A 12,866-nucleotide genomic window follows, 5' to 3' on the forward strand; every position below is an offset into this window, starting at 1 on the left:
CAGCATGGCCTTCACTACACAAACAGCTGTTTGCGGTGCGTTACACAGTGAGTTTGGCGAGTTTGGAGTTTGGCCTGTATATTTCTGCTGTAACTTAATGTTGTGCACTGTTCTTACGTTATGTCTCTACTGTAACTTATCTTTGTGAGCTGCCCTGTGATGCTAAAACCAATTCCGAGCAAAACAAGCAGACACGTTCTGATTTCAAACATTGTTCTTCCCTCTTCAGTTTTCCTTGCCAATGACTAACCTCAACCTGCTCTGAACGTTTCTAATGTCTAACTTCAATCCAGCTCTGATCCTTGCCTGACAGTACTGCTAATCCTATGCTTCTTATTCTTTTAGCTATAGACAAGCATGCAAATCAGATGTTTCTGACAAAAATCTGACATAATTCGCTGTATACTTGTTTCATGTGTGTGATTAAGACACTGCAGCTAAATAGATCATCAGCACTGCAATTAGTATTGTTTAAAAGGGAAATAAACATGGCAGCCTCCATATCCCTCTCACTTCAGGTTTTAGGAGGGTTAGGAGGCGCCCGGGCAAGGTTTTGTAGTAAGTATATGCTTTATATGGCAGAGACAACAGCAATAATAAAAAGGTGCGGTCCTAACTTAAAGGTGTCCCCTTGTCGGAAGTAAAACTAATGGAAGTTTGTAGTAAAAGATATTGGTTTTTATTGGTGCACAAAGACAACGCGTTTCACGGCTTATGCCGCTTCCTCAGGTCAATAGTAGTGCCTCTATCCCACGGGTATCTAGTATCCGGGCACCGTTTGTCAGGTTCCCTTTAAATGATAAAAGCTACATTTTAGCATGAATAGCATTTAACCTACCCACAGGGTTTCAAACAATACATGAAGATACCTGAATTATAACATGGTATGCAATTACATAACTGTTCATTATTAGAGCGGTAATTTTACAATCCTAATTACAGAAGAAAATTAAAGTCAAATGTATCCTTTAACCATTATTAAAGTTTGAACTTTCTCATCACCTCCTGATGCCTGTCATCCTGAAGATAAGATAATGACTTGCTCTGAATATTAATATTCTCCCATATACTGTATCTATATATTGAACTGAGAGCAGTTACCCTGTATAAGCTAAAATCCTTGTTTGCATATAAATTACAGCTCACATTGCCCAGACAAAGTGGGTAATACTAGGGGGTAAACCATCAATGTAATGCAAAATGTGTCCTTAGCAATACACTGACTTTATTTAAATATGTCAATGTGATGACATTGTAATGTTTTGTTTTTTAAATGATACTGAGATTTGCACTTCTGTTCAGCAGTGGCTAACCTTGATCTGAAAATAAAACCTTCAGGGCTGAATGAGGAGAGATATGTGCAGAAATACTTTGTTAAACATTCAGCTGCAAGTTCTAAGTTTCAGAGAAATACCGTATTTTGGGGAATTGAAGACGCACACTTTTTCTTGTCCAAAACTAGGGGGGAAAAGTGGGTGTGTCTTATATTTTGAAGATACGGTATTGTGGCCGCTGGTGTATAATTATTGCTCCTCTCCTCCTCTGTCTCTCTCTGGTCATCTGAGGGCAACATCATTCAGGATGACGCTCTTGAGGATCCCAGACGCCACACTCCTTTTCACCACAGTCTCCATTTGTAGACTGCAGCCTTCCATTGTACATGTGCTGCTTTTGCCATCCTCCCTGGTTACAGCATCCTCAGCACTTCCTGGTTACAGTTCCTCTGCTGTGTGAGCTGTGGCCCATATGTGCTGGGGTCATGTCCACCGCAGGTCACATCGTAGAGTAACTGTAACCAGGAAGTGCCGAGGAGGACATTGTAACCAGGTAGGATGGTGGTGGCATGTGTAATGGAAGGCTGCAGTCTACAGATGGAGGCTGTGGCAAAGAGGTAGCATGGCGACTGGGATCCTGAAGCACTTCATCCTGAATGATGGCACCCCTTTGGATGAGTGAAACGGAAGAGGAGAGGATCGTAGCAGCAGGATCAGGTGAGATGTTTCACGGGTTAATGAAATGTACTGTAGTGTAGTTGGTGGTGGCAGCAGGGGTTAGTGTAGTGTAGTTGGTGGTGACAGCAAGGGTTACGGATGTATAGTTTAGTGTAGTTGGTGGTGGCAGCAGGGGTTAGTGCAGTGTAGTGTAGTTGGTGGTGACAGCAAGGGTTATGGATGTATAGTGTAGTGTAGTTGGTGGTGGCAGCAGGGGTTAGTGCAGTGTAGTGTAGTTGGTGGTGACAGCAAGGGTTACGGATGTATAGTGTAGTGTAGTTGGTAGTGACAGCAGGGGTTACGGATGTGTAGCGTACTTGGTGCGGGCAGCAGGGGTTATGGATGTGTAGTGTGGTGTAGCAGTGGTTAGTGTACCTGGGCAGTGTAGCTCAGATAAAGACAGTTTAGAGGGAATGGTCCATGGGTTACCCCTGTACCTTAGATGCACCTAGGTTAAGAGGTTTTTTTTTTCCTGATTTTTGCCCTAAACCTAGGTGCATCTTATATACCGGAGCATCTTATATTCCAAGAAATACGGTAACTTTTAACCATCTAGCCCACATGACATTTTCTTCTCCTTTGGCTAGCACATTATCGAATAAAGTCCCTCTCCAGGGCAAATGTTTTTCTAGATCAGCCTAAAGGACTCAGTGGCAGAGCTTGTTTATATGTGTGAAGCAGCGCCTTTGTTAGCTAATGTGAAATAAATAACATAATAATAATATGAAGAACTGAGACAATAGCCACTTCCTCTGTCATTCACTGTCATTGCTATAGGCTGCAATTTTCTTAATAGTCGCATCCTGAAAACTGGCTTCTTGTACTCAGTTCTTCTGGTTATGTACTGAAACTTTAACCACTCTGCCTAACGCAGGATGGTGGCCGCAGTGTGGCTCTGTTGTTCCTCAATCGCGCACGGGCAAATGATCTCGGGATGTGCGAAATTAGTAGGGAAGGAGTGCACACTTGCGCGTTCCCTGCAGGAGGAACGGGGAGATGGCTATGAACAGCCTGCCAGCCGAGATCGGACCTGGCAGGCTGTAAATAGAAAAATAATTTTGTACAGCGGTGCGATCTACCGCAGCGATGTACAGGGGACTGCTCTGTCACTAAGCTGTCCCCAGGAGAGGCGCACAATCCAGTCCATCCCATAGACTGATGAGAGGTGTTTGACATGGTAAGATCTCGGGGGGGGAGGGAAAATAGGAAAAAAAATTGCTTACTTTATAAAAAAAAATGTTTTAAATTAATTTAAAAAAAAAACAGATTGCAGTAGTAATCAGAAAGCTCTGTTGGTGGCAAGAAAAGGAAGTCAGATTCATTTGGGTGCTAAGTTGTATGACTGCGCAATAATTTGTTAAAGCTGCTCAGTGCTGAATTGTAAAAAATTGCCTGGTCACTAGGGGGGTGAAAACCTGTGGTCCACAAGAGGTTAAAGACAAAGTTTCAAGGGGCATCAGCAAGGGGTGTTGTTAAAGTTGTGGAGGCAATGGAGGAGGGATAGTTAGGGTTAGGAACTGGTAAAGGGAGGGTTCTGTATGAGAATAGGGTTAAAATACCGGTATCATTTAACAATATTTTACCGGAATATTTGATTGGAATTTGCACTGCAAAATACTAGAATATCAGTAAATATACTGATATTCTACTAGCGGCTATTTTGGGCACTCACATTTCCAGGGCTCCTTTTTGCATGTACTCACCTGTGTCATGTCATAATGACATCATATTCACCATGATCAGCATGTGATGTAAAAATACAGCATGTGTGGACTGTTAACAGTTGAAATAAAGGCGAAATGAGAGATGAGGAAATATTTCAATTTTAAAAGGATGCACCTTCCACTGAGGCTACTTACACACCAAGACGTTGCGTTTTAGGGGACGTTATGGTCGCATAACGTGCCCCTAACGCAACGCATGGTGGTGCGGGAGAGGACGGTAGAGTGAGCCGCGTTAGGCGGCTCTATCCGCATAAAGTTTTCCAGGGTGGCGCTGATTGGCCGGCGGGACCACATGATGCAGAGCGAGACACTCCGCATCACGTGGTCCTGCCGGCCTATCAGCGGCCGCCAGTGCAGTGCATATTAAGTAGCCATGTGCGCGGCTACTGTGGCGGCATCTCCCCGCCTCCTCTCCGCCCCCCACTGAGCATGTGCAAACAGTCTAACGCGGCTAAAGCCGCTAGAACGCACAGCATGCTGCACTTTCACTACAACGTGCAGCGTTACATGTAACGCAACGTGGGCAGTGTGAACAGCCCACTTGTGTTACATTGCTGTGCGTTGGGGGAGCGTTACAGGCTGCACTAACGTGCACCTGTAACGTCCCTGTGTGGAAGCAGCCTCAAAGCAGAAAACATGAATCAGTTTCAAAGATCATTCTGATTATATAACACGGCAGCATAGTCTGTGGATTCAATTAAACAAAATGATCAGCGTGAGGTTGGGACGACAGAGCAGCAGGAATCAGATCTGTTAAAGCTGACTGTCAGTTACAGAGTTATTCTCAGTGTAATTGAAGTATGCCTTGCTCCAGAGAAAAAAAGTTTTCAAGGAAGACAGGAGAATGAACACAAAGATTAAAGAGACACTGAAACAGGGGGGAAAAAAACGTATGCTATAATGAATTGTATGTGTAGTAGGGATAATTAATAGAACATTACTAGCAAAGAAAAGAGTCTCATATTTTTATTTTCAGTTATATAGCTGTTTTTCCACAACATTGCATCAGTCTCTAATATTTGCCGTTTACACGTTATACTCTGCATTTTATATAATGAAACAGTGCAGAGCTAATGACCCTTTGAAAATCCTGGCAGAAAAACCAAAGTGGATCCGAGGTGAACTTTTACTCATTGCATAATTGTGTTCCTTTCCTATTGTTTATAGGGCATTCCTCAAGCCAAATACGTTTTTGTTTTTATTTCAATACTCTAATTCCCTATAAACTAAATAAACCACGCCCACAGGTTTTCAGAGAGCCTTGGCAGTAGCAAGGGCTCATGGGAGCTCAGTCTGGGCAGGAGGAGGAGGAGGTGTTACTAGCCATTGATTTCAGAGGCAGAGGGGAGGAGGGAGGAGGGGGGATTAGTTTTTTTTCACAGGCTTAGTGCTCAAGATACAGATAAGCCTGCCTCTGTGTAATGTTTACAAAAAACATGGCTGCTGTCATTGTATCACAGGAAGAAATAATCTATTAAAGCTGTTTGCAACTAGATTTGTTGTGTAAACTATCTAAAACTTTAGATAAGATATATAGACAAGTTACTTGTTATAGTTAGTTTTTCATCTCGGATCCACTTTAAACAAGAAACAGTGAGAGAGGGGTTGAGGTAAGGGCTTCAGAAAATAGCACTGCTCTCTCTCTAAATTACTCAGAGAGCTCAGTGAAGCTGTTTTGCATAGATAAAAACTGAAGTTTCTTAACTCTTCCTGTACTGAAAACAATATGAGAATTATATCTGTACTAGTAATGTTCTAGTTCTTAGCTGGACTACACACAGAAATCATTACGTCATAAGTTAATTTTTACTTCAGATTCCTTTCAAAGTTAGTCAAGGTTCAGCGTTTAAATGAATACCTATATAGGATTTATAACCACACTAAGCACCCAGGACAAAGTGTATGCCCTTCTAAAAATAAAAGAGATACAGTATAAGAAATTGCTTGGCCACTTAGGGGCATACATGAAATAAAGGCGACTGGAAAAAAGGGTGCAGGGGATTGCTGCTAGTAGACTATTGCTACAATTAGCAATAATCTACTGCTGGATTCCATTGTAAAATATCGGTAATGTTTACCAATATTTTTCTATAGCTAAATCTAACACTGCTCTCACACTGAACCCTCCCCTGGTGGTGCCTAATCCTAAGACCCTCCCCCCCCCCCTTGGTGGTGAACACACTTCGCAATGCTATGTGGTGCACCTGTTATGCAATGCCACAATTTGCATTTCCGCAAACCCCTGACACCCACGATTCTATCGGGCGCCTTTGGGTGCAGATATTTAAATTTAACTTGTTAGCCACAGCTGCGATTTGCTGCAAAAAAACGTAAATTTCTGTGTCCGCTGGTGCCTGATAGCAGATCAGGCGCCTGCGCCCAAAATTCCATTTATTTGCCACTAATCACGGCTTTTATCATAGGCGCCTATGGCGGTACTTTTTTTTCCATAAGGGTTCCTGCGCCCTTTTTACCTGATTCACACTCCGCGCCCCTTTACCAGGGCAAATATTACCAGGTGATGGTAACACCCTGATTCCAGCAGACACTCGCATCACAGGCAAGTCTAGTAATGTGTCTGTTGCTATGGAGGGGGAAGGAGGGATAAAACACAGCACATGATGGAGTGACTTCTGATGGGCAGAGTGAGGAGGAGAACAATGAGCTCAGGGATCGGTCAGACTTCGGTGTCACAAGAGTTTAAGCATGCTATAACTGGGGCACACCTGTACACATGGTAGATTCCTTACTGCGTCAGAACAGGGTTATCCATCATGTGTTTTGAAACATGCAGGCCCGGATTTACCTCAGAGGAGAGGAGCCTATATGCACAGATGTCCTGGCCCCTTAGACTTTGCCCTATAGGAATCTACAAACCCTCGCTGAGCCGCACGCAAGTGTGCTGGCCAGGCCCGGATTTACATCACAGGAGCCTATAGGCACAGATGTTCTGGCACCCTACATTTTGCATTCCAGGAACCCACAAACCCCTGCCGAACCTCTCTCTCTTACTTTCTTTGCCCGTCATAGGTGGCTACAGGTGTCCCTTAGCATTAGGTAGCAAGAGGAACCCTCAGTATTAAGTAACTCATGGTGCCCCCGACTGAAGGGAGATCTCATTAGTGGAATGCCGCTCAGGACTCAGCATAGGGAAGGAGGGAGATGCTAGGGGAAGGGAATGAGACGCCTTTCCATCATCAGGCCCCTGTAGGCACGTGCCTACAGTGCCTTATGATAAATCCGACCCTGGTGCTGGCTGTCACTTCTTCCTTACTTACCTTGCCCATCATAGGTAGCTGCAGGTACCCCTTAGTATTAGGTAGCCAGAAGGACCCTCAACATTAAGTAGCTAGAGTTGCCCCCAAATATTAAGTAGCTGAAAGAACCTTGATATGAAGTAGCTAGAGGTGTCCCCAAGTATTAGGTAGCTAGAGGTGCCCCTGACTAAAGGGAGATTTCGTCAGTTGAATGCCAAGAGCAGCTTGAGTAATCTCTTATTTGCTATCTCATCAGGACTCTGCATAAGGAAGGAAGGAGGCATTTGAGGGAAGGGAGTAAGCCACCTTTCCATCATCAGGTGCCTGTAGGCACGGGCCTACAGGGTCTTATGGTAAACCTTGCCCTGGAAATGTGTAACTTGTAATAAACTTGCATTTGTAACATCTAAAAAACTTGCACCAAACCTATTGACAATGCACCGTAATTATGCAATACTTGTTTCTACTTACCTATATAATCCTGCATTGTATAAAGCTCGGTTCCCATCTGCTACCTGACCGTGTATGGCCAGCGGGAGCAGGGCCGGAGCTACCATAGGAAAAAATGGGCAATTGCCACAGGGCCCCAGAGCCTGTAGGGGCCCCCAAGGTGTCCCTCCCCCATCTTAGCTGTTGCTCCCCAGGGACTCTGCAGAGTCTGTTAAGTTGGGAGGTGATTGGGAGAGGGTCAGCAGCCAGCTCATGGGCCCAGGAGGGAAATGTGGCTGCAACAAAGGGCCTCTAATGATGCTTTTTGGTCGGGGTTGTCTGTTGGGGGGCCCCCAGGCTAATTTTTCCCTAGGGCCCAATTGTTACTTGAACCGGCCCTGAGCGGGAGCAGACACTGTAGTGTCCACTGCGATAGTCCACTGTGGTCTGGCTGGAGTCCGGGACAGATGCGTTCCAACCATATGGCTATATGGGAAATGCATTTGCTTGTCCAGGATTATCGCAGACAGCAAATAAGTGTAGTCCACTTACCGCAACGGATCCGTTACAGGCTGACAAGTATGAGCAGCTCCTATTTATTAAATAAGATCCATTCACTGCCAGTTTTGTGATGCAGTAAAATGGACCAAAAATGACGGTTTTACTCTGAAGGGGGAAACGCAGCCGATGGGCTGAATCCTTTTTTTAAAGTTATACGATTAGTGGGAAATGTATTAAAGCAGAAAGCCTAACCTGCAGCGGAGGTCATTATGTGTCTGAGCAATAGCTCTGCTCGTGTGTCGGAAAGGTCAGACTTCAGATCACTGAGCAGGACCAAGGTTCCGCAACGCCTTTCATTGGGGTGAGAAGCTCAAGAGACACAGAGAAAACAAATGGATATCCTTCTGCAGTAATTGAATACAGTCTGACTTCCACCTTTATAGTTCAGAGTCTCGTGAAATGTTGCAAGATCAGTACGTCTTAAAAACCTTCTAATGGTGCCCATACACAGTACAATAAAGGCATTTCATTTTCCTGTTTATTCGACCAAAACAATCTAATCAAATGAAGTGGAAAAGAATGAATATATATATTCATATATTATTATATATTATTCCTATTTTATTTATTTTTTTATCAAGAAAAGTAAACTGTTATCCTGTATTTTTTTTTATAAAACTCCGATCTGATATATTGGAAAAATCAAAATAAAAAGGAACAATTTGTACCATGCCATGTATGGACACAATAATGCAGATCAGTACATCCAGGGATGAGGCCCCCAGCAAAACTCTGACGGGACCACCCAATGACAGTGATGAGCGAAAATGCAAAAATTATTTTCGACGAAAAAAGCACTAATTTCTTTTCGACGGGCGAATTTTTGATCGAATATATTTTCGCGTTAATTTTTGCATAATGTCCGTTATTTTCGCGTTGACTTTGTAGTTCATCGCATACGTATTTCCACTTAGTCGTAGTACCGCTATGCGAAGCTTCACCCACTACGTGTAGTTGACATATGTATTGCGAAGTCAACTACGCATGCGGTAACTGCGTCTATATGGATCATTGCGCACGCGCAGAAATATTATTGCCCTTCTATACGTATACAATTCCACATTGGAAGGTGGAATGTACGCATGTAGTAGTTTACCCATGCGCATATTTAGCGGATTATTGTGGAAATGTTTCCGCATAAGGGCATAAGTGTCCGCATACAGCGAAGTTTCTGTAATTTTCGCTGCTGGTCGAAAACGTGAATATTTCTGAACATTTTCGCGAAAATTTGCCGAATTCGAAAACGGGATTTTCGATGCGAAAATGACTTGGGCGAAAATTCGCAATCAACACTGCTCAATGATCACACCCATTCCATTTCCTACCCCGGGTGACCCTCACAACCTGTGGGTCCATCTTGCAGGGGTCATAAGAACATCATAATCTCCACACTCAAGATTAGCCACAAAACACCTGATCTGGACCCCTTTATTGGACGATGTGAGGCAGTAGTTGGGCCCCCTTACAGCTCCGGGCCCCCCTGTGGTGGCAGGGGCTGCTCCCCTGCATTTACTCCCCCAAATTCATCATTGGTTTCTGAGCTGGGAGCTCTGTATCCGCCGACACCTCGGGAACGCAACCGTTAACTGTCTGAGATCCCTGAAGCATGGGGATAACTAATTAAAATGAAAGATTAATAGAAAAAGAGCCAAATGGGAAACAGGCCACGGGGAAAGAAATTATAAAATATTTTAATGCTGGCTGCGGGTGGCAATAAAACCCGTCACACCAATAGAGCTGTGCGCTGTATTATTGTCCAATTGCACCCGAGCGTTCGCTGCTTCCAGCAGCACCTCTGCCTGCGTCTCTCGCTTGGAAATGCTCTGCCTATGATGGAACAATGTAATCTGTCCTCTCTATCTGTCATTTCCTCTCCACTAGAGAAGGCAGCTGTATTGTAAAGAGGATCCTTTTCATCTGGCACAACCCTTTACATCCTGATGTCTTGCTACAAAGCGCTGTGTTCTATATTTAATCTCCGCTCGTCTCTTCTTACCTCTGCCCTCTAAAGGTGAACCCGGGCATTGGGCACACTCTCTTGAAATGATAAGCCTTTAACTGTTAATGCTGCCTTTTAGCAAGTTTTCAGAGAGAACTGTGTGATTTTATAAGTACCCTTAAAGGGAATCTCTTGTGATAGAGATGTTACACAGTGTTGACAAGGGCACCCCCGCTGGGCCCGGGATCAGGCTTTTTGATGCTGCTGGTCATTCCGCCATGTCTTCTTGCAGGGCAGTAATAGCTTTATTCTGCTTGTCAGAGCAAGTATAGCGTGCAGAGGCTGTATAATTAAAGTGTAACTGCAGTCAGACGAGGAACAAATTCAATTAACCTTCTTAGCTTTAGTACGTGTGTATAAAATGCTTGCATTACCCTCTGTATTTGAGTTTCTCTAGTTAAATGGACCCTCGTGCAACTTGTAGACCAACCTATGAATCTGTGCGGGGAAATACTGTTTTGCATATATACACCAGCAAATCTCTGAAGCATGGGCACCGCCATAGGTGCCCGCTAGTTGTAGCTGCAGTTTTTATAGTGGGCTTGATGCTCGATATTAAATTTCATACTATTACCAATAATTGTTTGCAAGCCTATGCGGTGCAAACAATTTGCAGGGTTTTTTTGTGCCGGATTTATGGTGGGGGCATTAAGGTTAGGTGTGTGTTTGGGGGGAAAGGGTTAAGGTCATGCATGGGGAGGGTATTTTTAATGATAGGTTCGGGGGGGGGGGGGGGGGGAGTGCATGGTTAGGCTTAGGCGTGGTATGGGAGTGGTTTAAGGTTAGATGTGTGGGGGAAGGTTACAGTTAATTGGTTGGAGAGGAGACCTCCTCCAAAAGGGATGTTCAGGTGTGGTTGTTGTACTATATGTCCATTTTTTGACAGAACACACAGTTTTGAGTCACAAGATGGAAGGAAACGTTTTTTTATTCAGATGTTCTGTAATTGTGAATTTCAGGGAATTATCTATCAGGTCACCTGTCCATATAGAAATATGTATATAGGCGTGTCCACACGCCCCTTTAAAACTAGATTGGGGGAACATATATCTAATATCTAATATCTATCTAATATCACAAGTGGGAAACAGGTGTCGCCTCTGGCAGAACACTTTCAGGATTTCCATGCAGGGGAGGTGCTGGGCCTGAGAGCCAAGGTTATCCAGGTAGTCAAACCTAATATCCTTGGAGGAAGTTTTGAAAAGCTACTCCTCCAACGTGGGGCTGCTTGGATGTATAACCTTGGCTCGAGGGCTCCTGGTGGCCTAAATGTGGATTTTTCTTTGAAAAGTTATTTGTAAAAACATTGGGGAATTTTTCTCAGTTGGTTCTTTCCTCCCTCTCATGCTGTAAAGAGCCGTAGACTAGAATGAATGCAATATGTCTTTATGTAAGATGTTCTTTAGCGCAATTAGTAGTTCTGCCACTAGATGGCAACCCCTCTATACAAAGTAGTTATATGCATGGCTGGCCTAAGATTGGGAGAAGCGGCAACCATGTATAAGAGGGGCAACGCAACGCAATGCACCTCTGGGAGATCACTTCCGCCCTGAGGAAGCTTAAGATTGGTCCAAGCGAAACATGTAGGCGTGTCCTCACTGGCACCACGTGGAATGCCATACACGCCGCTTCATACAGCGTCCTTCTGCCAGCAGAGCTTAATGGCTGCTTATCTATAGCGCTGTGAATGTGAATACTCAGCTACATCTGACATCCTTTGGAGACCTGCAGTGAAGCATCTGAGTGAGAGACAGCACCTTTGTGAATGGTGTTATGTTACACGCATCCACCCATGTTATATGCTAACTGAATGTGACTCTGCATGCTGAAGGCAAAATACTTATAATCACAACCTCTAACAACTGCGAATGTGTTGCCTTGTTGAGAGCGACAGTGTGATCCATTTTCTGCCTCACAGCCTCTGATGCCGGCACTTTTGCTAGGAGTGTGTACCGCTTTGACTGCAGTGACTTCTTTGTTTCACTTTGCTCAGCCGTTTTTGCTGCAAAAGGACTTGCTGGCTTTGTCTTACTGTTAGCCCCTGCTTATCCCATAATGTGCCTGGAATGCTTCATAGGGTGTAGTGGCCTGTCTTCGACAGAATATTTTAGCTGTGGGACGGGGTGTGTTTGGCGTGGAGTGTGGGCCGGCCTTGAATTGTTTTTAAAGAGAATCTGTATTGTTAAAATCACACAAAAGTAAACATACCAGTGCGTTAGGGAACATCTCCTATTACCCTCTGTCACAATTTCGCCGCTCCCTGCCGCATTAAAAGTGGTTAAAAACAGTTTTAAAAAGTTTGTTTATAAACAAACAAAATGGCCACCAAAACAGGAAGTAGGTTGATGTACAGTATGTCCACACATAGAAAATACATCCATACACAAGCAGGCTGTATACAGCCTTCCTTTTGAATCTCAAGAGATCATTTGTGTGTTTCTTTCCCCCTGCATCTCTCATGCACTGAAGTTTCAGGCTGCTCTTTTCTTCCTGCAAACAGCTTTGCCCTTGTCTGTAATTCCTCACTATGTGAAAGCCCAGCCAGCTCAGAGGACGATTTATCCAGCTTGTAAAAGATAAGAGAGAAGAGAGAAGCTGCTCTAATCTAAATAATACACAGGCAGTGTGCATAGAGGGGCCTGGAAGGGGGAGTTCATAGCAGAACCACAACACTGAAGAACTTGGCAGCCTTCCAGGCACAGGCTGACAAGTCTGACAAGAGAGAGATAAGTTGATTTATTACAGAGACTGTGATAGTACAAAGTGCTGCAGTAAGCCAGAACACATTAGAATAGCTTTTGGAACTTGTAGGATGATAAAAAACAGGATGCAATTTTTGTTACGTAGTCTCTTTAAAGAATTGACAGATCTGACAACTTTTTTATGGATGTTTGTCTAGGTATGC

The 12,866-nt window shown here is 44.0% G+C and overlaps 1 protein-coding gene and 1 long non-coding RNA gene across 7 annotated transcripts in view; one reads left to right on the forward strand and one right to left on the reverse strand.

Annotated features, from left to right (window-relative positions):
* Nucleotides 1-12,866, forward strand: part of PITPNM3 (PITPNM family member 3) — a 913,937-nt gene that overhangs the window by 302,334 nt on the left and 598,737 nt on the right. Inside the window, exon 1 of one of the 6 annotated variants that reach the window (XM_068270200.1) lies at nt 1,727-1,827. The exons of 3 other annotated variants lie outside the window; for them this stretch is intronic. Coding sequence is in view for 1 of the 3 variants with exons in the window: in XM_068270197.1 (XP_068126298.1) it covers nt 1,931-1,991 (61 nt within the window). In the remaining 2 variants the exon portion in view is untranslated. 2 more of the 6 variants (XM_068270207.1, XM_068270197.1) reach the window with 2 other exon arrangements.
* LOC137547050 (uncharacterized) lies at nt 657-1,718 on the reverse strand. The gene is made up of 2 exons (XR_011026446.1): nt 1,415-1,718; nt 657-790 (listed from the first exon to the last, which is right to left on the reverse strand). It is a non-coding gene; the product is annotated as an uncharacterized lncRNA (long non-coding RNA).

The sequence above is a fragment of the Hyperolius riggenbachi genome, chromosome 2, assembly GCF_040937935.1.
Source record: "Hyperolius riggenbachi isolate aHypRig1 chromosome 2, aHypRig1.pri, whole genome shotgun sequence".
In the NCBI taxonomy this organism is placed as follows: Eukaryota; Metazoa; Chordata; class Amphibia; order Anura; family Hyperoliidae; genus Hyperolius; species Hyperolius riggenbachi.